We start from the raw sequence: 23979 nt of genomic DNA, 5'->3' as shown, positions 1-23979 counted from the left end.
CAGGTCTTCTCCAGCTTTAACTTTTGGCCTCGTCTCGGGTAGGACCTTCTAACATTTATCTTGCTGTGGCACCTCGGAGCACCAGTCACTGACCAGGCCGTCACTGTGCTAACGTCTGTACAAACACAGAACAGAGCAAACTGACAATGTGAGTAAACTAAGCATAACAAAGCTGCTGAGCTCTTCAGGGCAGGGACTGTGTATGTGTGTCTCTTTCATTTCACTTGTGGTGCTAGAATGAGTTCAGAGACTCGGTTTCTTCCCACGGAATTCACTCGCTGCTCTTCCATCACAGCCCTTCTCCCCAGAGATATTTACCAGCATCAACTTGCCAGGGGCAAGAAGCCAGTTAGACCCGCTCCCTCTCACTGGCATGAATGAGAAGGACAGAAGTGGTGCCCAACCCTTGTACAAACTATGTCTTTTCTTCTGCAGCAAGATGCCAAAGACCCCCACTCTTCAGTGGGTCTGAGCTCCAGGTGCCGGGGGCTGTGGAGTGAATGTGTGTTTGATAACATGGCCAACCTCTGGACCTGCGACATCCCCATCTCCTACCTCAACGAGCACTCTGGTGAGTAAAGGATTCACTTTGGTGCTGACTGAATCAGGGCAGCATGGGAAGCCAGCTGATTTTGTCCAGCTTTTTAATTTAGAACATAAGCTGTATCCAATCCAGCATGTGAGTGCTTTTCTCTACGGGATTGCCAGGCTTGGGATCCTTGCAAGGCCAGCAAGAATCCTCTAACTCTCAAGATTTTGGGCTCTCTGAGGTACTGCTAAGCAAATCCAGAACCTCATGGTAAATTTGGACTGTAAGCTTTTTGGGGAGGGGACTGTCTTTTCATTATATATATGGACGGCACCTAGCACTAAGAGCCCTGATCTCCCTAGGAACTACAGCAATTTACATAATAATACAGTGAATTATTTTCTTGCCGCTGAGATCCCGAGCTCTCCTGCTGAGCTGCAAACTGGCTTCTTGGGCTAGCTCACTAATTCAGCCCCGTCAACCAAATCGTTCCCTATTATCATTGAATGTTATCCTTGGTTTTGGGTCCTTTCCCTGGATGCCCAAGTGACTTGAGCCTAGTGTAACCAATCTCTGCAAAACCTTCCATTTCTTAAGGTTTGGCGGGTTCGTTGGTGCTGCCTGAATAACACAGGGGTCCTCAAACTGGGGCCGAGATCACCTCAAGGGGCTGCAAGGACCTGGGGGGGGGGGGTCACGAGCGCTTCACCTCCAGCATTTTTTATAGTGTTAAATATTTTAAAAAGTGTTTTTAATTTATAAAGAGGGGGGTTGTACTGAGAGGCTTGCTGTGTGAAAGGGGTCACCACTACAAAAGTTTGAGAATCCATGCTCTAGGACAAGGGCTGTCACTGAGGGTGTGTCTACACTGCTGAGTGTTCCCATGGTAGGCTCGCATGTTTGTGATCCTGTGCTTGCTAAGCCCCCTGCAAGCATCCACACTGCAGGGGTACACGTCTCCCAGAGCCATGTATCCGCACACACGCTGACACTGCAATTACGTGAGTTTGGGCCTAGGATTTCTGGAGACGTAGCTTAGCATCTCACTAACCGGAAGTGATCTTGGAACTGGTTTGTAATGTATTGTGGGAGAACTTTTCTGTCCTCCCCAGAGTCCTGTATAGAAGCGTTCTTAGCCTGCCCACCACATTTAGCTTAGGCGCTTCCAGCTCTGCGCACTCCTCGCTTCTGTCTTTTCCAGCAGGGCTCTAGTCTCCAACCTCCGCTGTCCCTTTTGAGGTGCCATGGCTTTGATGGAGTCTGTTAAGACTGGGGTTTGTCACCATCAAAGAAAAAAGAGCTATCAATATTGACAGCCCAGTGCAGACCTCTGCTCCATGTACAGCAGCAGACAAAAAGCAAACAGAATACAAATCGGATGGAAACGATCAATCCCAGTGCTGTTACAGTAATCAGTGATTTACCCTCCCTCGGAATGCTGTGGGAACTACCAGTCACCGCATCGCAGAAAAGCTATAGCAGAAACAGCGGACCTCAGAGATGGACGACAAGAAAGAGGCACAAAGAAAATTCCATATAAGGAGAGATTGGAAAGCTTGGGACTATTGATTTTAGAAAGGCAAAGAATAGGGAACATGGTTGACGTATGCAAAATAAATAATGGTCTAGAGTGGGTAGGTCGGGTACTGTTATTCACTCTAACAGTACAAAAACAAAGAGAGGTTCACTGAAATTGAAAGGCAACATATTTAAAACTGAGAAAGGCACGTCCTTTTTTACCTAATGCATAACTAACCTGTGGAACTCATTGCCCCCAGGTCTTGCTGAGTCCAAAAGTCTAGTAACGGGAAAACAAACAAACAAAAAAGATTAGATGGCCAAGTTTGTTTAGGTTCTCAGCATACATGATAAAATGTCCAGTTTGCAAATCATATAACATTGAATTATAACATTCAAAGACCAATCGGCGAACACTTCAACCTCCCTGTTCACTCGATTACAGACCTAAAAGTCGCCATACTCCAACAAAAAAACACAAAATAACAGACGCCTACCTGAGAGAGCTGAATTGGAATTAATTAGCAAACTGGACACCATTAAATTAGGCTTGAATAAAGACTGGGAGTGGATGGGTCATTACACAAAGTAAAACTATTTCCCAATTCATAGTTCCCTCTCCACCACTGTTCCTTACATCTTCTTGTGAATTGCTGGCAATGGGCCACTTTCATTATCACTACAAACAGTTCTTTTTCTCTCCTGCTGGTAATAGTTCACCTTAACTGATCACGCTCTTTAGAGTGTGTATGGTAACACCCATTGTTTCATGTTCTGTGTGTGTGTGTGTGTGTATATATATAATCTTCTTACTGTATTTTCCACTGCATGAATTTGATGAAGTGGGGTGTAGCCCACGAAAGTTTATGCTCAAATAAATGCATTTGTCTCTAAGGCCTGGTCTACACTAGGAGTTTATGTCCAATTTAGCAGCGTTAAATCGAATTAACCCTGCACCCGTCCACACAACGAAGCTATTTAGTTCGACATAGAGGTCTCTTTAGTTCGATTTCTGTACTCCTCCCCGACGAGGGGAGTAGAGTTAAATTCGACATGGCCATGTCGAATTAGGCTAGGTGTGGATGGAATTCGACGCTAATAGCTCCGGGAGCTATCCCACAGTGCACCACTCTGTTGACGCTCTGGACAGCAGTCCGAGCTCGGATGTTCTGACCAGCCACACAGGAAAAGCCCCGGGAAAATTTGAATTCCTTTTCCTGTCTGGCCAGTTTGAATCTCATTTCCTGTTTGGACATCGTGGCGAGCTCAGCAGCACTGGCAGCGATGCAGAGCTCTCCAGCAGAGGTGTCCATGCAATCTCAGAATAGAAAGAGGGCCCCAGCATGATCTGACCGGGAAGTATTGGATCTGATCGCTGTGTGGGGTGATGAGTCTGTGCTTTCGGAGCTGCGCTCCAAAAAACGGAATGCAAAGACCTACGAGAAGGTCTCCAAAGCCATGGCAGACAGAGGATCAGTCGGTAAGTGCTTTAAACATGTAAACATTTATTTTTAATGGAAAAGGAAACTGAACTATGTGAAAAGAAGGTCAATATACGGTATATGGGGATAGAACAGAAATCCTCTTGGGAGATCTCCACGAAGCTCTCCTGGAGGTAATCGAAAAGCCTACGCATGAGGTTCCTGGGGAGAGCTGCCTTATTGGGTGCTCCGTGGTAGCACACTTTTCCGCGCCAGCCTATCATCAGGTACTCTAGGAGCATTGCCTCCACGAGCATGGCAGCATAGGCCCCTGGTTTGTGCTGGCTTTCACGCAGCATGTGCTCTCTAGCTCTGTCAGTGATCCGCCTCAGGGTGATCTCGCTCAGCGACTCCTGCATTGAATTAGGGGAATTAGGGTAATGTTACTATTGGGAAAGCTTCACTGTTCCTTTGCATAACAATAAGCATCGATTTACAGCCACGTGGTGGAGGCCGCAGAGTGGCAGCTTACAGAGATCGTTCCCGGGGACAGCCGCGAGGGGGTGGAACAGGGGCAGAGTTCATGCTTTCCGGATTGCCTGCAGCAGGAGGGCACTGCTATACATTAAGTTTTAAGCAGCCAAAAGTCTACGGCATACCATGCCTGCCTGCTCCACGGATTCTGCTGTCCTGCCCCGCTTCTCTGATCTCCAGTGCAAGACCCCAGGCAATGAATGCGAAGGCCGAAAATTCGAACTTGTCCTGAGTGCGCATGAGATAGGTGCTGTGCATGGTCTTGTTCACAGAGACAGACTAGTTCATTGTTCGCAAAAATGTATCTTTGTAAGGAATTCACTCCCTTTTTCTCATCACACAGCTGCGACTGTCTCCCGACCTGCCCCAGCATCCCCCTCACAGAGGCTGGCGCAGATTAGGCAGCAAAAGAAAAGGACACGGGACGAGATGTTCGCTGAACTTATGGGCTGCTCCCGAGCCGAGGCGACCCAGCAGAGCCAGTGGAGGGAGAACCGCTCTCAGTACCAGCGCTCACACAGAGAACGGGAGGACAGGTGGCGTCAAGAGGACCAGCAGGCGACTCAAACGCTGCTTGGACTAATGAGGGAGCAAACGGACACGCTCCGGCACCTTGTGGATGTTCTGCAGGATCGCAGGCAGGAGGACAGAGCCCCCCCGCACTGTATCTGCAACCGTCCTCCCCCAGCCACAAAGTCCCATACCCCCTCACCCAAAGTAACAAGAAGGAGGGGCGCCAGGGGCCGTGAAAACTGTCACTCCACCCCTGCAGAGTGCTCAATTACCAAAAAGCTCTCATTCCCTAAATTTTGAGAAGTCCTTCCCTTCCTGACTCACCCAAGCCCCCGTCCCAGTTTCATCCCCTAACAATATAGTTGATTATTAAAAATACTTTGCTGTTAATTACTGTTTCCGTCATGTTCTTGTACAGAAGATTGTGTTTGAAGGGGGGAGGAAGGGAGTTGGTAATTGCATAGGACAGTCACCTTTACCAGGGTACAGACACGGGGGCAGGATCAGCAGCAGGTCACACACACAGTGCAGTCAGTAGGCACCCTGGTCGGTCTGGGAGGTGGTTTTCATGTTCTGTTTGGGTGAGGGGTACGAGACTTTGTGGCGGGGACGGCTGTTACAGATCTTATGCAGCGGTCCTTGTCCTGGACCACAGAGCCACGCAGCAGGGGAATCTGTAACCAGGGCCGGCTCTAGGTTTTTTGCCGTCCCAAGCAAAACACTTTTGGGCTGCCCCCCCCCAGACATGAGCCCCCCCCGCCTACCAGTGCCCCCCACTCACACCCCCTGTTGCCCCAGCACTGGGCTCCCCCCCAAATGTGGGATCCGCTACCAGCACACTGCAGCCGAGCCCTGGCCCAGCTGCGACTCTGTCCCCATGCGGGTGGAGCTGCTGGGCGGCGCAGAGCGGGAGTACTTCCAGGTGGCGGCGTGGCTACGGGGTGGCGCAAAGAACACGGCCCCCTCCCTGGGCTTCGCAGCACTGCTGGTGGCCAAGGTGGATCAGTTCACGCTCACCGCCCTCACCCCTGACATGCTGGTGGCCGAGGACCTGGAGAGCCCCCCGGACCTGCTGCTCTTCAGCCTCACGGTGCCCTGGCCCAGCCCCGGCAGGAGGGAAGGCGAGGATCTCCGGCTGTGGGGCTACCTGCTCAGCACCGACGAACCCAGCCGGCCACGCACCTCCTCACACACTCCAGGAGCCCCTCGCCGCCATCGCAGCCCGGGCTCGGCTCCAGGAGACCCCGTTTCCCTCCCTCCCCGGCTCCTCACACACACTGGGTAGGACCGCCCAGAGGATTCAGGGGGCCTGGGGCAAAGCAATTTTGGGGGCCCCTTCCATAAAAAAAAGTTGCAATACTATAGTAACATGTATTTGGAAATGTAAAAAATAACTAGTGAAAATTAATTTGTAAAAATTTGAAAATACACCAAATACATTATTTAAAAACATTAAATGCTTTACTGGTCAGTATACATTTGCAATTACATAATGGGCTGTTGCTGGGTGATGGTGATGGTTGGTGCCAATGGGCTGTCACTGCCTGGAGGTGGTGCTGCTGTTGCCCAGGGCTGGGTGGGGAGCTGGGCTCTGGGGGGTGCCCGGCTCACAGGAGCTGGGCTCAGGACTGTGGGGAGATGGGGTCGGAGGTTGTCTGGCTCAGAGGGGCTTGCCTCAGAGCTGGGGGTCTGGGGTGGGAGGCTGTTGCAGCGCAGGTGTGCGTGAACAAAGCTCAACAACCAATATGATTGAAAGCAAAGTCATTTATTATTTACAATGCATCATATTATATAGGCTTCTCCATATTAGCAAACGTCAGACACACCAACATTACATTGCTGCTGATTGGTTCTTTGTCTGATACACACACTTTTCACATGCATGGCCCTTTGCTTACTGGTTTCCCATTTCCCATGCAACTTATCTGATCCCAGTTAGGCCACCAGGCGTCTGTCTCCCACGGGCTAGCTCTCAACTTTCTCATAACAACTTTATCTAACTCCTCTATTCTTGTTGTCCTGCTGCTGTAACTTTCCACCAAGGCAGCATAGGGATGATGTAACCCCACATCTCCCCCTCTTTTCTTAAAAAAAAAAACATCCAATAAACCTCTCCAAACTTCATAGCAAAAGGCGTACAAAACAGGGCAAGCAAAATAAAAAAAAAACAAAAAACAACTCCCAACGCAATTATTCCCATATGAAAAAAAAAATTAACCCAAGTGGGCCAATCAAAGCCATTAAGCCAGTCCCACAAAGGATTACAATTATGCATAAGCTTATGCATATTATCCTGCAATTGCTAAAGCAACGCATACATAAAATGCAAATAATCAAATAAATTTATACAACACATACCTTCCAAATTCTTACAACCATGTCCTTGCTTTCCAAAACTATTGGTATGCAAATTTTAATAACCATTCTAAAATAAAAGAGTTGGCCAATAAAATTTCTCTCTTACTTAAAAAAATGCATTAAACTTTAGCATATCACATTTTTCTTCTAATGTATTCAAACACTTTATATTTTAAATTAAATAAAACCAGTATCTGCATTTCAATCTAACTCTTCAGCTTAAATTCAAATCAGACCATCTCATAAAAATATTAAACACAACAATTCTGGCTACAAACAAACACCACAAAACAAAACATAAAACACAAAACTTAAATTTTTACTCTGTTAGTAAATGCATGGTATATTAAATGCTATACAGCTAACATCAAATTTCTTTAATATCTAAAAAACAAAAACAAATTTACCCCTACTGGGCAATCAATCATTACTTAAAATATACAAATACCCTATATAGCTTGCAGGCAAAACAGGGAAATTACTTCATCAAATAAATCATTTACATTAATACAATTGCTTCCTAACTTACTTCTAAAATTCAAAGCTAATCACAACTTAAAATTTTACCATTAACTTCTACTTTTAAACACTAAAAAAAAAAAAACATTACCACTTATATATCCTTAAGCCTAATACAATTTCAATTACATAGCACAATATACAATCTTCAACTAATGCAACAAAATTATTTATGGCCAAACAATTGCAAACTAATTTCTTTGCCTAAACTTATTACAAACATTTAAAAACACCAAAAACTTTTCTTTTAGCATTTTACAAAATTCAGCTAGTATTCCCTTCAGCAACCACAAAATTAACCTTTTACTCTGCCTTAAATTACTTGCTTGTACTTTAACAACAACCTTTCTCAACTTAAATCACCATTCCAAGTATCCCCCTGAATATTTGAAATTCCCAAGTTTGTTGTCTGTTGCCCGCCGCCTGGGCCCGATCCTTTTTTCCTTTCCAAGTTCTCTGTCTATTGCCTGCCTGCCTGGGCCCAATCCTTTTTTCCTTTTGCTAAACCGTTCCTTTCATAAACACTAACTTATCCCACTATCAATTTAGCTAGGAGGGTGTACTTCTTAACTAGCCCCCACCCTTCTAATCTCTACTGCAAGCAATTATCTGTACTTTCCCACCGTGGGGGCTACATCTAATATCAAGCAATCTACAACAACCAATAATCAGCACATAACACAAAATTAACAAAAATCTAATAAGGCTAACAAAAGCACTTTACATAAAGGTACTTCGAATCACATAAATTCAAAACCATTCTCCCAAATTACCTAAATTTATGCCTAAATAACCCACAATTCCCCCCTTGAGAATACTCAACAAACCCTTTGGCTGAGTTTTCTCAAACTTAAAAAACAACAAACAAATAAACTCTAAAAAGCTGGGGTAATTAATTCCACAATCATCCTCCCCATGAACCCGGCAGGGGTTCGGTATGTGAGAGCCCTCACCCCCCAACCCAACCGGTCCACATGCTGGGGTTAGTAATGGCGGGGGGGTAATATCATTTACAATCCAATTAGGGGGGGGCAATACATGCTAAAATTTTTATCCAAAACACAGGGCGCAGCCTGTAGAATAAATCCCAAAATCCAATTAATACCACATTTCTCAGCAGGAGTCCCAAATTTCTTCCTGCCAGTGTACAATTCTTTGTTTCTTCACCAGGGTCAGTTCTCAATCTCTTTTTAATCAGGAATTTCTGGACTTTGGCAATATCAACAACGTGAATGTTTTTTCTTCTTTTCCACCACCGTCGTGGATCAGCTTCTACGGGGGAAATAATCAGGACGGGGGGGCTGCAGCGGACAAGGGAGAAATTAGCCAGCACGTTACCTTGTCCTTTTTTGCTGCTGTTTAAAAGCACAATGGAACTAAAAAAAAAAAAATTAGGCCAATCATCAGTAGGAAAATTCTCCTGATGTGAAGGGGTCTTTTGCAATAAAAATCATGGGTCCAGGCAGTCAGTCTCCTGGTTGCAAAAATGGCAGGGCTGCTAGAATCTTTGGACAGCTCTTCCATACCTGTGAAAGGAGACAGCTAACACATCCCGTTAGTGCCTGGCAGGATTTTGCAGCTCTCATTAGCTTTTTTGGGCCCAGTCAAGCTCTCTTTAGTCTGGGCTGTTCACCAAGTCTTAGCTGTCCTTGACTGGGGCGAGAAAAGAATGAGCTTTTCTTCGGTTAAATCATTTTGTTCTCTCTCCTTCCCTGCTTGGCTTCTTTTAATCTGTAAATCCTGTGTCAGAACTCCCAGCTGTTGCTGCTCATACCGGAGAAGCATAACGATTTTCCCGGCATTGTCCCAGGCTCAAACCAGCCAGCGTAGGACGCCTTCTCCGGGCTTCTGCCAAAACAACTTACTTGCTTGTAGGTCCAAACGACCTCCAGGGCCACGGCACGAGCCTCTGCCTGCGCCGTGCACTCCAACGTCTTCCCGTCCAGGGCTCGCTTCCAGCAGAGCACCTCCTCGTCCTGTGCCCGAAGGCCGGTCAGGAGGAGCCTCCCCAACTCCCCCTCTCTTCTTAATAAGTGAATCAGTGCAGCAGGGGAAATCTTTTCCCCCTGTCGGTTCATAATGTGCAAATAAAGCTTCTGTGTTATCTTTTCTTCAGCTGATACACCGGTACTCACGTTAGCTGCTCTGCCCTTCTCCACCGCGGCTTATAGCCGCTCTCCTCAGGGCTCAGGTGCGCCTCTCTTTTCGGACGCCCGGGGGCTTCTCCAGCACTCCCCGCCACGGCTCCCAGCCGCCCGCCTCTGGGCTCAGGCTCCTGGCCGTTCGCCTCTGGGCTCAGGCTCCCGACACTATCATCACTCGATACGAGTCACGTCGGGGTCCGGGGGCTTCTCCAGCACTCCCTGCCGCGGCTCCCAGCCGCCCGCCTCTGGGCTCAGGCTCCTGGCCGTTCGCCTCTGGGCTCAGGCTCCCGACACTATCATCACTCGATACGAGTCACGTCGGGGTCCGGGGGCTTCTCCAGCACTCCCTGCCGCGGCTCCCAGCCGCCCGCCTCTGGGCTCAGGCTCCTGGCCGTTCGCCTCTGGGCTCAGGCTTCCGACACTATCATCATTCGATACGAATCACGTCGGATAAGCACTCCCCGCCTCTGGGCTCAGGCTCCTGGCCGTTCGCCTCTGGGCTCAGGGCTTCTCCGCCTGGGTCAGGCCACCGACACTTTCATTCGATACGAATCACGTCGGGGTCACCATTTGTTGCAGCGCAGGCGTGCGTGAACAAAGCTCAACAACCAATATGATTGAAAGCAAAGTCATTTATTATTTACAATGCATCATATTATATAGGCTTCTCCATATTAGCAAACGTCAGACACACCAACATTACATTGCTGCTGATTGGTTCTTTGTCTGATACACACACTTTTCACATGCATGGCCCTTTGCTTACTGGTTTCCCATTTCCCATGCAACTTATCTGATCCCAGTTAGGCCACCTGGCATCTGTCTCCCACGGGCTAGCTCTCAACTTTCTCATAACAACTTTATCTAACTCCTCTATTCTTGTTGTCCTGCTGCTGTAACTTTCCACCAAGGCAGCATAGGGATGATGTAACCCCACAGGGGGGATGGGGTCGGAGGGTGCCCAGCTCAAAGGGGCTGGGCTTGGAGATGAGGGTCAGGGCTGAGGGGGATGGGGTCGGGGGGGTGCCCGGCTCAACGAGGGCTGGGCTCGGAGCTGGTGGTCTGGGGTGAGGGAGGTGGTGTCGGGGGGTGCCCACCTCAGAGCAGCTGGGCTCAGAGCTGGGGGTCAGGGCTGTGGGGGATGGGGTCGGGGGTGCCCACCTCAGAGCAGCTGGGGTCAGGGCTGTGGGGGATGATGTCGGGGGTGTCCAGCTCAGAGGGGCTGGGCTCAGAGCTGGAGGTCAGGGCTGTGGGGAGAATGGGGTCAGGGGGGTGTCCAGCTCAGAGGGGCTGGGCTCGGAGCTGGGGGTCAGGGCTGTGGGGGGAATGGGTACAGGGGGGTGTCCGGATCAGAGGGGCTGGGCTCGGAGCTGGGGGTCAGGACTGTGGGGAGAATGGGGTCAGGGGGGTGTCCAGCTCAGAGGGGCTGGGCTCGGAGCTGGGGGTCAGGGCTGTGGGGGGAATGGGTACAGGGGGGTGTCTGGATCAGAGGGGCTGGGCTCGGAGCTGGGGGTCAGGGCTGTGGGGGATGGGGTCGGGGGTGCCCAGCTCAGAGGGGCTGGGCTCAGAGCTGGAGGTCAGGGCTGTGGGAGGAATGGGTACAGGGGGGTGTCCGGCTCAGAGGGGCTGGGCTCGGAGCTGGGGGTCAGGGCTGTGGAGGGAATGGGGTCAGGGGGGTGTCCAGCTCAGAGGGGCTGAGGTCAGAGCTGGAGGTCAGGGCTGTGGGAGGAATGGGGTCAGGGGGGTGTCCGGATCAGAGGGGCTGGGCTCGGAGCTGGGGGTCAGGGCTGTGGGGGATGGGGTCGGGGGTGCCCAGCTCAGAGGGGCTGGGGTCAGAGCTGGAGGTCAGGGCTGTGGGAGGAATGGGTACGGGGGGTGTCCGGATCTGAGGGGCTGGGCTCGGAGCTGGAGGTCAGGGCTGTAGGGGGAATGGGTACGGGGGGTGTCCGGCTCAGAGGGGCTGGGCTCGGAGCTGGAGGTCAGGGCTGGGTGGGGAGGATGGGTTTGGGGGGGGTGCCCACCTCAGAGGGGCTGTGCCTGGGGGGTAATGGGGTCAGGGGTGCCTGACAACCACCTCCCTGAGACCCCCCCCAATGCAACCCCCCCTTCCCTGGCCCCTGACCGCCCCCCCCAGAACCTGTGCCCCCTGAGTGTCCCCGGGACTCCCTGCCCCTTAGCCAACCCCCCAGCCCCGGCTGCTTACCCCCGGCTCACGGCGCGCCTCGAGAAGCGGCCCTGCCCAGCGAGGCAGCCGCATGGCTCCGGCTGGGCCTGAGCCCCGCCCCGCTCAGAGCCGCGTGGTGAGGGGGTGGGGCTGCGAGCTCCAGGCCAAGCGGAGGCAGCTGAGCTCAGCCTGGAGCTCGCAGCCCCGCCCCCTCACCACGCGGCTCTGAGCGGGGCAGGGCGGGGCGGAGCTCAGCCCCCCCCCCCCCCCGCCAAGCTGCTGCTGGGCTGTTTAGGACCCGGCGTGAACAAGCGGAGGAGGAGCGGCCCGCCTTCTGCAGCCAGGCGGGGCCGCGCTACCGGTAAGGGGCCATCCCTCTCCCCAAAGCGGAGCCGGTAGCACGGCCCTGCCTCGGCTGCAGGGGATGGGCCGCTCCTCGGCTCGCAGCGGCAGGATGAGCTGGGGCTCCAGCCTTTTGCCGCCCCCTATATTTTGCCGCCCTAGGCACCAGCTTGTTTTGCTGGTGCCTAGAGCCGCCCCTGTCTGTAACCGTCCTCCCCCGCCACAAGGTCACATAGCCCCTGCACACAGTGTCCCAAAAAGGAGGGATGGCAGGCTCCGTTGAAACACTCAGTCTGGCACTGCGGACCGCTCTAGGAGCAGGAGCCTGTCATTCCTCGAGTTTAGAAGTAGCCCTTTCGGTTAATATACTGGCTGTTCTGGTGGTCCGGTCCCAGGATAGGGATGTGAGTTCCATCTATAGCCCCACCGCAGTTTGGGAATCCCATCGCGGCGAAGCTACCTATGATGACCTGGACGTTTCCCAGGGTCACTACCTTTGAGAGCAGTAGCTCAACGATTGCAGGGGACAGCAACTCACAGAGTTCAAGGAAAGTGCCCTTACGCATGCGAAAGTTTCGCAGCCACTGTGATTCATCCCAGACCTGCAGCACTATGCGGTCCCACCAGTCCGTGCTTGTTTCCCGGGCCCAGAATTGCCGTTCCAGAACATGAACATGACCCATTGCCACCATGATGTCCACGGCGCGGGTTCCCGTGCTTTGTGAGAGGTCTGTGCCACTCTCACACTTCATGTCCTCACTGCGCTGCCGGAGCCTCCTTGCCCGATTTCTCAGCCTCTGACTGTGGAAGAGGTGGACGATAAGGTGCGAGGAGTTGACAACGGCCATAAGTGCAGCGCAGCGGTCTCCATGCTCGCAGTGCTGTGGTGTTCGCGCTGTCACTCACCAGTTTTCCCGCCGGCGCTTTCAGGGAGGGAGGACGGGAGTGACGCTTGAATGACGACTGTTACCCAAAACCACCTTCGACACATTTTTTTCCCCCAGCAGGCATTGGGGGCTCGCCCCAGAATGCCAATGGGCAGCGGGGACTGCGGGAACTGGGGGATAGCTGCCCACAGGGCACCGCTTCCAATGTCGATGCTTGCCCCTTTAGTGTGGACTCACAAAGTCGAATTACTGTCCTTAGTGTCGCTACACACATTCGACTTTGTAAGGTCGATTCCACAAATTCGAGTTAAGTTGAATCGAACTACTCTTGTAGTGTAGACATACCCGGCAGTGTCCTAAGGTGCCACAAATACGCCTGTTCTTTTTGCGGACACAGGCTAAAACGGCTGCTACTCTGAAACCAGCATTTTCATGTGTTTTTGTTGTATTGGCATAAAATGGTGAACATACACCTAATGTTGGCATTTGCCTAGCAGACATATTCCTTTTTTATGGTCTGTACACTGTGTCTCTCTTGTCTTTCCAGCTGCCCTGGTGATTACTCGTGCTTTAGTGATTGTGACCGGCATTCTGTGCCTTGGTGCGGTGCCCTGTTTAATCGCAGGACTGAAATGCACCAAGCTGATCAGTGACCAGGTCCATCAGAAATACAAATTCTCCTTTGCTGCTGGGACCCTTTTCCTTCTGGGAGGTAAAAATCAATGTTTTTATTTAAATCAAGCATAATATAAATAGTCCAGGCTCTGCATGTATACACCCATTAAAGTGGCTTGAGTTTGGTAATTCCTGGATAGTGAATCAGAGTCCTGGGGTGGGATTTGAAAAGCACAAGGCACTGGTTTCACTCTGCCCCTATGGATGTCAGTGGGAATTTTGACACCTGCCGGGTCGACGGACGGCGTTCGACTTCTCGGAGTTAGAACTATCGCGTCTAATCTAGACGCGATAGTTCGAACTCCGGACGCGCTCCCGTCGACTCCGGAACTCCACCAGAGCGTGTGGCGGTGGCGGAGTCGACGGGGGAGCCGCAGACTTCGTTCCCGCGGCGTCTGGATGGGTGAGTAGCCAGAACTAAGATACTTCGACTTCAGCTACGCGATAGCGTAGCTGAAGTCGCGTACCTCAGTTCGACCCCCCCGTAGTGTAGACCAGGCCTGACTTCAGTCAGAGCGGCATTCAGCCAGTGCGGAAGGCTTTTGAAAACGCCACCCATTGCCTGTCGTCAGGGCTCTGTAGCGCCCTACGGCCTCGTGACAATGGGTGAAATCCCAGCCCGAATGCAATCATGGCGAAACTCCCTTTCTCGTCAAATGAGCCAGGATTTTACCCAGCGATGGGCCAAATTCAGCAGCAATGTAAGTGATAGTATAAGTCCGTCGTCACTTAGCAGGTGTAAATTGGTGTAGCTAGGTAACAGCCATGAAGGTGGAGTGATAGCAGGGGCACAGCCAACTGACGCTTGTCTGCTATTTGATCGTCTACCTTCTGACACCCTCCTATTGGTTTCTCTCCTGCTATCACTCCACCATCATTCGGCCATGTTAGTTACACCAGTTTACCATCACCATTTTTCATCAACTCTGACGTTGGCCCTGTATGTCTTGGTCTGTGAGTACACAGCTTATCTTAATGCAGTATCTCAAGAGGCACCATTCAAGCACTCGATAGTCAGTGTGTTCTCTTGAATGTTTTTGGTTCTCGGGTGGTGCTTATTTTCTCTGCTTCTCATTTTTTCTCACTCCCTAGAGGCAACACTGCTGTATTAAAACCCAGTGCCACAGCGTAGCTGTGACCGGTTTCTATGTGGCAGGTGCTTAGCGCTTGTCTACATTCAGGACTAGCTATTCCTGATTTACTCCATATGTGGATGCTTTTATTCCAGAAGATGGATTAAGCTAATTTGTAATAAGGCCGTTGTGAGGGGGTGTCCCAGGCATGTGTTGCCAGAAGCCCTGGTGCCCTATGAAAAAGAAGTGCAGTTTGGAACGCCATGGAGTTAATCAGGAAAAAACAGCTTTTGATTCACACCCCCTCCTTATTCCAGATTAATTTTCAGGTGTAGACAAGCCCTTATCTACCTGGGAATTCTCTCCAGCTACTGCATTTGTATAGTCCCCCAAAGTAGCCAAATCTACCTCCGACACTCTGCTAAGTCAACCCACTTGTGCCGTTTAACTCCTGGGTGCTTGAGAGGCTTTTCTGTTGTCACGGCTAAAGTAATGGGAAGTCTGTTTTTCCAAGATCGCTTCTTCATTGCAAGCACACACTGCTGACTGTGCTGACTGGTTACTGGTCTCCCCACAGATGTGGCTGCTTTTATTGGTGCTGTAAATATATATATATATTACTAGACTGTCTGCACCAGCTGAACAGCGCTCAGGACAAGTCCAGGGTTGGGGCAAAAGTGGCTGTAAACGAGGTACACCCCAGTGCCTGCTGCAAGTTTGTCTTGCAACAGCTGACAGCAGCCCTCGAGAGCATTTAAGTAACCAGGATTATCTAGATGCAGGGGTACCCTGGCCAGTTGCTCTTTTCTTTCCGCCACAACTCCTCTGCCCGAGGCCCGATTGGCATGAGGCAGGGGGGTTACTTACCATGGTGGTTCTGCACCAGGTCCCTGGATCTGCCAAGCTTAGGGATGGATTCTGTGAGTTGCTAAGAGCCCTGTGGATTGGGGCCATGGTTTTACATCCTCGGTCAGGGTTACACAGCTACTTATCCGCTGAATGTGCAAAAAATCAGGTCAGACAGTGGCAATAATTAGGATTACCATATTACAAGTTCCCAAATAGAGGACACTGCCGGGTGCGGGGAGATGGAGAGGCAGTACATTTGAGGGGTGGTGCAGGATCTATTTGTGGTGTGTGGGAAAAGGTATTTGGGAGTGGGGGAGGGGGTGTCTACTGGGAGAGGTATTGGGGGGTGCTGGAGTAGGGGTGCGCATTGGGAGGGGTATTTGGAGGGTGCAGGAGGGAATATTTTGTGTCTATGGGCAGGGTGTTTGTACTGGGAGGGGGTTTTTGGGGGTGCTGGAGGAGGTGCGTGCAGCCTCACTCTTGAGGTCGGGGGTCAGTGTCGCTCCCTGTTACAGCGGCAGGGCTGCTGGTGCAGGGCCGGAACGCAGCGCCAGCCCATCAATCTCCCTGACGGCCTCTTCTCCCCCAGGGTGGGGAGACAGGGCCTGGCCCTGGCAGCCCCTCCATCTGGGCCCTGTGGCGGGACAGGTGGCCCAGCTAAGAGGCGCTTGGCAGCCCCGCTTACTTGGCGAGCTGGTTCGGGGTGGGTGGGATCTGGTGGCCGCAGGGCAGGGACCAATGAACGTGGAGACGGCTCTTTCTGAGCTGCAACGTCTGCGCCACAAAAGTTCCGGACATTGACTCTTAGCTGAAAAGTCCCCCGGGAGAGAGGAGGGGGAATAAAAAAAAGGCAATGTCGACATGTAGTAACCTTTCTACAATGCCACTGAGGTGCTGCTTTTGATACCTCAGCACCACTAATTTCTATATATAATTTATGCCAGGGCTTCCCGGGGCTGAGCCTTCGCAATTTGAGCTTGGAAGCTCAGAGCCCGTGCACCTCTGGGCTCGGCAGGTCAGAGCCCTGGCACCTCTGGGCTTGCCAGGTCAATTATGAAAGTAAAAAGAATTGCTTGAGCCCTGGAACCTCTTTCATGACAAATTAAACACTGGTCATAGGATTGACATATATTATTAACCCTTTGGTGTCATAGTTACTACATTACACTTGGAACTTGGCTGTTTTGGCAAAACGATGCCACCTCCACGGGTAAATTATCCAGTTCTCTGATGTCTTTTTAGGCCTCTTCCCAGGCTTTGTCACTGGCTTTTTAAAAAGGCTCTTCCCAGACTTTCCTGGGATCTCAGACTGGAGAGATCTAGCTCTCCTCCCCCTTTCCTAGTCTCGCTCTCTCTAGGTTGCTCCTTTCCCCGGTCCCTCCCTGCTGCTTCCATCCCCTAACACTCCTCCCAGCCTTACTAGCTCTGACAGTTTCTAACACCCGTCAGCCCTGGTGTCACGGATTTACCTGGCGATGCTCTGGAACTACTCCATATGAAGCCAGCCAGTCAGGACTCTGGGGAAGCCCCTCTCTGTGAGCAGACTGTCTCCAGGGCAAGAAGCTTACACAGATTTGACCTTCCTGGGTCCGAGCTAGGAGTATTCAACATCCCTTTGCACACTGTGTACTTTCTGTAGAGAGTCCACCCAGGCGGAATCTTGGAGAAGCCAGAGGGCCCGGCACCCCAAGTCCGCGTCCGATGTTCCTCTCCGCCAGCTAGTAAAACTGAAGGTTTATTAGACAGTCTGAAAGAGAGCTTTTAGGTCCAGAAACAAGACCCCTAAGTCAGGTTCATGTTGGGGCCAGAGAGGCCCGACTCCGGGTCTGGGCTATCCTCTTTTCCCAGCTAGCTCCAAACTGAAACTCTCCAGCCCCTCCTCTGGCCTTTGTCTCTTTCCCGGGCCAGGTCTATTTGTTCTCCTACACCTTCATTTGGCACCTTTGCAGAGGAAGGGCAGTCAGGGTGTGGGACATTCTCTGTGCAGACAGCATCACACCTGACCTCTAGGGCTCTGCAAAATTCACACACCCTAAACATCTAGATACTTAAGAACTGCATAGGGGGAATCTGAGGCACCCACACAGTATTCAGAGAAAACATTAAGAACATTCCCATTTCATCACACCTGGGAACAACAATAACCAGAATTCCACGTATTTTTGGCTGAAACCAGTACCAGGACAGTGCTGGTCCCACAGCCTGCCTTAAAGAGCAAGCACACCCTCTTATGTGCTATTTTCCCCCAGGTTTTGGGGCACTATCCCATGTTAAAGTACATGTATTTCTGTACATAAATGCAAAACATCAGCCTAGCATCTATTAGGGTGCCACCTTTTTCCCAGGGGGTAATGCCTGCTTTCTTTTGCAGGGCTGTCAGGAGCAATCGCAGTTCTCTGGTATGCAGTGGACACTGTTCAGAAGTATAGGCTAGAGGTGAGTTTTGAGCTTGGAAGAAACATAAGAACATAAGAGTGGCCATACTGGGTCAGACAAAAGTTCCATCTAGCTCACTATCCCATCTTCCAACAGGGGCCAATGCCAGGTGCCCCAGAGAAAAGGAACAGAACAGATAATCATCAATAATCCATCCCCTGTTACCATTCCCAGCTTCTGGAAAACAGGCTAGGAAAACAATCCCTGCCCATCCTGGCTAATAGTTCTTTTTTGAACCCTGTTATAGTCTTGCCCTTCACAACATCCTCTGGCGAAGGAGTTCCAAAGGCTGACTGTGAATGGTGTGAAAAAATACTCTTTTTTTAAAAATATGCTGCCTATTAATTTAATTTGGTGACCCCCCTTGTTCTTGTTTTTATAAGGAGTAAATAACACTTCCTTATATACTTTCTCCACACCAGTCATGACTTTATAGACCTCTATCATATCCCCCCTTTAGTCGTCTTTTTTTCCAAGCTGAGAAGTCCCTGTCTAATTAATCACTCCTCATACGGAAGCCGTTCAATACCACGAATTATTTTTGTTGCCCTTTTCTGAACCTTTTCCAATGCCAATATCTTTTTTGAGATGGGGCGACCACATCTGCATGCAATATTCAAGATGTGGGCGTACCATGGATTTATATAGAGGTAATGTGATATTATCTGTCTTATTATCTCTCCCTTTCTTGAGTCACAACATTCTGTTTTCTTTTATGACTGCCTCTGCACATTGAATAGATATTTTCAGCGAACTCTTCATAATGACTCCAAGATTTCTTTCTGGCGTGGTAACAGCTAATTCAGACCCCATCATTTTTTATGTATAGTTGGGAAGCAGTGAGGAGATGGGCAGTAAACCCTCTCCCTCATGCTCCCCTGCGAAGTCAGAACCACCGTGCACGCGAAAAGTCAGGAAGCCATAATTCTCCTCTCAGAGACACTCAAAAGGGTAAATGATCTTCCGCAAAGTCTTTACCCTTGGTGCCGCCCCAGCACCTCAGCAGTGGCTCACTTGGGGCGAAAAGGCAGGGACCCGACTTCCTGCAGCGGGAAGCTGTCCTCGACAGCGGTCCCACTGGCTCCGACGATGGACCCGGTGCCGGCCGCGTGTTCCACCTCGGTGCCGACAACCCCTCCAGGAAGTGTCACGTCTGGGGTGCAGCCTCAGGCAAGGTGCAAGGTGGGGCTGGTGTGCTGTAGCCTCTTCGGAGCCTGCTCATTCCAGAGGGACACACAAGCTTCAGCTACTGCGGCTGTTTCCCACTGGTCGGGATTAGGCAGAGTGTTTATTCTGAGGACCAAATAATTAATCATAACAAGATCTAACGGCTGGAAGTTGAACTCAACAAAGATAAAACTGGAAATAGGGTGCCAGAAAAGTGAGGCTAATCGATCATTGAAACAGAGCCCTAAGGGAGGTAGTCAAGTCTCTGTCATTTGGAGGCTTTAAATTAAAAAGAGCGGTCTCTCCAAAAGATATGCTCTAACTAGTCGAGGGTTACTGGCCTGTGCGAAGCAGGAAGTCAGGCTGCATGGTCATTCTGACTCCTTCTGGCCTTAAAATCCAACACTCGATTTAAAAGGCCAAGCATTTCAATGGAACCTTAAAGGACTGGGTGCCTAAATCCCTTAGGCACTTTTGACTAGCCCAGTCTAGAATGTGCTGCCCCATTTCTCACAACATGGATTATGACCATAGGCGCCAGCTTCCTCAAGGCCCAGGGGACAATCAACCCCCCCGCCCCACCCCACCTCTTCCCCCAAGTCCCAGCCCGCCTGTTCCCAGCATGTGAACACTGCAGAACTAACACAAGCCTTGGAAGAGATTAGCTGCAGGTTTATGTGAATTCAGAGGCCATTACCTGGTCATAGTGGACCATTTTGGTCAGCGAGCCCAGACTCTTTTCTTAATCCACACTTTTATTCCACCCATACGTGCCAGTCCTTTGTTCTTGAGCTGTCGTTTCTGCTCCACTTCCTTGCTGAAAGGTGGGGAAATCTATGCGTGATTGGGGCTTGCATTGGCTCTCTGGCCCCCTTGTTTATCTGCGTCACTTTCAATTAGTTCCTGAACAACTCTTCATTCCATCCAGAAAGGGTGGTGACACACAGGTTTATGTCCCTATCTTTCTGGAAGAGCTTTCCCGGGTAACCAGGCAAAGTATAAGGGAAACTGAAGCACATATAGGAGTCATAAAATATTACAAAAAATTCCCATTTCATCACCCAGAGCTAGTCTTGATTTATGGCTATTGAGTTGGAATATTTGAATATAAGAGCTGGCACACTGGTACAGACCAATTGTCCTGTCTCTGAGCATGACTAATTACAGATTCTTCAGTGAATTGTGCAATGGATTTTGTCCTGAGTGTGGCCAAACACAACGTCATGGTCTCTTACTGCAGCACCAAAAGGCCCCCTTCTCCCCTCAGGAGTGTGGCTTTTCTGTGCTATGGCAATTCATACCCGAATGACAGCTGATGTCATCTTTCTGGCCCAGCATGTACTTTACATGGAGTTGTTCGCTTCTTCTTTCCTGATGGGACTATTTATATAAAAACAGCTCCTTTGTTTCTTAAGCTTCATTTTAGCCTAGCTAGTCAGTAAAATCTGTAAGGAAGGCAGCACAATGGTTTCCCAGAGACGAATGCCCAAGCACACACTTGAAAGGCAACGGATCCTGGCTTGTTTTCCAAAGCTGGAGGTTACCAGAGCAGAGGGCTATAACCAGTTACAGTGACTTGATCCATGCAAAAAGGAGTTGGCACTCTCCAGGAGCTGCCATGGGTGTTGTGCGTTATCTCAAACACAGACAAGCTTCCCCAGAGAGAGGCTTTATAGAAGAGTTTCTCGGGAGTGTCTTGGTAAGGTCCCTGTAATCTGGAGATGTGTATAGAGTGTTTTCTGCTAAAGTCATTTGTTCTAAATAAGCACTATTTTGCTTGAAGAAGACCGTTTTGGTCACCACTTACCACTGTCATTGTGTGGGTGAAGCTTTCTCCCTGCTGCCTTGGAGTGGTTTCTCATCTCAGGCGTCTGTCTCCTAAGTACTGTATCTTAGCACCTGGTGCCTCTACCGAACGGGGCCCCTCCTAGTGCCTGGGACACAGAGTGCTGTCCTTTGGGGAATTGTTTACTAACAAATAATATGTCAGGAACAACCATCTCCAGAAGGGGTTACCATCTCCAGCGCCTGGGCTCAGATGGGGGAGAATTGCATAAGTCCATCCCAAGAGACAGGTGACAGCCCAAGGTCTGAGACTTGGAAGGGGTGCACACGGAGTCACCAGGAGATGTCAGAGAGTCCAAGTCCAGAAAGGCGCATTGTGCTCCTCGAGTCTGTCCTCCTGTGTTGCACAGCCAGAGAACTGCCCCACAAGAACTCCAAGAGCATTTATCCCAGTAAACCTGCTGAAAAATTCACTTTGGTGCTTACTGCCAGCACCTAGTATCCCACTGAGCTCACTGGCTACCTTCCTTTTCAGGTCAGTCTTGGGATCCCAGGGGTGACCTATGAACTGGGCTATTCATATTGGATGGCTGCAGCCGGCACCATCTGCATATGTGTGACAGGGATCCTACTGATTGTCGCCAACTTTCCCAGGACCCGGACACCAAGACGGGGGAGGAACCATCCACGTGCCTGCCTGCCATCTGTCTCCCAGAGGAAAGGCACCTACCTGTGAGGCAGTGAGCACTTCACTCTCTGACAGCCACTGGAGACAAGGGCCTTTGCTTTAGTGCAAGATGCTCTGGATAACAGAAGAAATTTTGTTTTTGTCAATGTTTACTGTCCCACCCCCAGTTTTTGATCAGATCTACCATACCCCAGTGCTGTGAGAAGCCCCCTCACTCCCTTGGGAGAGCAGTCACATGCACACTGACATTAATGGGGCTACTTGTGCAAGTCCCAGAGGCGTGAAGGATTTGCACTCGGGTCCAGAGGGAGGGTCAGTGTGGCACTGCGGGAAATGCAGCACAGCCTAACGATGGTCAGGCAGCTTCACCAAATAGTTGTAGAAACTGTTAAAGCTGCAAGTCACCTTGGGGGCAGGAGATAATCCCGATGTCTGTGCATAGCGGTGAAGGCAGGATCATTGCAGGGCACTATGCTCTGGAGCAGCAGGACTAGCCTGGGGACAGACGGCAATGCCAGCTACACTTGGTTTCTATCTCTGCTCATTTCTCTTTACGTGTGCGTGTACGCGCAAATGGGAGAATCTGTGTGAACTAGATGCTAGTGTCTCAGCAATGAACTGATTAGCCCTTAGATAAGAGCAGTTAGCGCACTATGAAGCAGCGGTACTTCTTCATTCCTATAGACATTCCTTTGTCTTCAGCTTTTTTCATATTAATCTATAACACATTAATTACACTTTATTATAGTGGAGGAAACCTCTTATTTACTAGAAGAAAGCAACAAATGGTGCACTTAAGAATGAGACCAAATGACTTCTTTTTGTTCAACATTTGGGGAAAAAAAATCACTGTGCTAGTGATCGAAGGCAAAGAAAGACTGGAACTAGGAAACATCACAGAATAAATGGCATCGGCCCATAGTGGCCCTGATTTTGGGCAATAGAACAGCTTGTATGGAAATGCTCCCCCACTCTGTATGGCCAGGTATTAATTTAATAGAAATAGCCAGCTGGGCTCCTCATTTTCTGCTAGAAGCAGAATTTAATAGGGATCCAGGTAAAATAGGAAGAGATTAAGCATACAATGTCAGAAGCAAAGAATGTTGGCCTGACTCTGCTCCCCCTAACAGCTCTGAGATCTTGGGTTGGGATTTTCCAAGTAGCGTCTCAAGAGAGTTAAGAACTGGCATCCTATTGTGAACTTTAGGCTCTTTTGACTACCTCGGCCTTCACCCAGTAGTGACTCTGGGAAGGATTCGGGATTTGCTTTCGATATCAGCTGAACATGAGCTCCCAGTGTGACACTGGCCAAAAGAACAATGGGAGTCTGGGATGCATAAACAAAGGAGTCTTGAGTAGGAGCAGAGAGGTTATTTTATCTCTGTGTATGGAACTCGTGTTATTGCTGCTGGAATTTTGTGTCCAGTTCTGGTGTCCACAACTCAAGAAGGCTGTGGATAAATTGGACAGGGGGGGGGGTCAAAGAAGAGCCAAGAGAATGATTAAAGGATTGGAAAATAAGCCATATAGTGATAGACTCCAGGAGCACAATCTATTTGGTTTAACAAAGAGAAGGTTAAGGGGTGACTTGATCAAGTGTATAAGTATCAATATGGGGAACAAATATTTAATAATGGCTATGACACTGACAGACAATATGCGAGTTCATGCCAAGGCCCGGGACTCACTGAACCCATACAAATTCACCTCTCTTCTACCCCATGAGAAGGCTAGAGACTGAGATTGTGTACTGTTCAGGCTTTTCTTTGATTTTTAGTGTTTCTTATGCCTCTCCCACAACCCCTTTTGCCCCCTCCTAACTGGTTGCTTGCGCTTCTCTTGTGCTAGGAGTTGAGGCAGTCGTACATTAAACTCCCACCAAAACCAGCAGCACTTTAGCGCTATTTCTTTTCTTTTCTCATTATACTAACAAACCCAGCTGGTTAAGCAGAATTAACACACACTGTGTTTGTCACACATATTAGTAAGGATCTAAGAAGATCAAATGGGCAAACAAAACCCCAGAGTCTATCAGGCAAATAGAATGCTATATTACCATCACTGGGGTCTTGGGACTGGAATCAACCTGATTGTTTTGATCTTTGTTTAAAGTGAGCATTTATCACTAAGGCCAGTCTGCCTGGTGAAATCTAATTATAACGCTTGCTAGAAGTCTGGGGTGTCTTTCCTGCTTTTTAACAATCTGCCCTGAGCTTGGCACTCTCGGTCGGGAGTTACTCCAGACAAAGTGACAATGGGCTATTCAGTCTAGCAGAGAAAGTTATAAAACGATTCAGTGGCTTGATTCAGACTGGAAACAAGATGTAAATTTTTAACAGAGCATTATTAAACATTGGAACAATTTACCAAGGGTCGG

General features: G+C 49.8%; 1 protein-coding gene across 1 annotated transcript; it reads left to right on the top strand.

The window, feature by feature from the left end:
- The first annotated feature begins 242 nt into the window (after positions 1–242).
- LOC123354201 (claudin-16-like) lies at positions 243–23949 on the top strand. The gene is made up of 4 exons (XM_044995968.1): positions 243–571; positions 13477–13641; positions 17898–17962; positions 21450–23949. Exons 1-4 carry the CDS (start codon positions 418–420, stop codon positions 21648–21650), a joined length of 585 nt encoding a protein of 194 aa, XP_044851903.1. The 5' UTR covers positions 243–417; the 3' UTR covers positions 21651–23949.
- Positions 23950–23979: the final 30 nt, after the last annotated feature.

The sequence above is a fragment of the Mauremys mutica genome, chromosome 21 (assembly GCF_020497125.1).
Source record: "Mauremys mutica isolate MM-2020 ecotype Southern chromosome 21, ASM2049712v1, whole genome shotgun sequence".
Lineage (NCBI taxonomy): Eukaryota > Metazoa > Chordata > Testudines > Geoemydidae > Mauremys > Mauremys mutica.
This window is presented reverse-complemented; position numbering and strand designations above follow the sequence as displayed.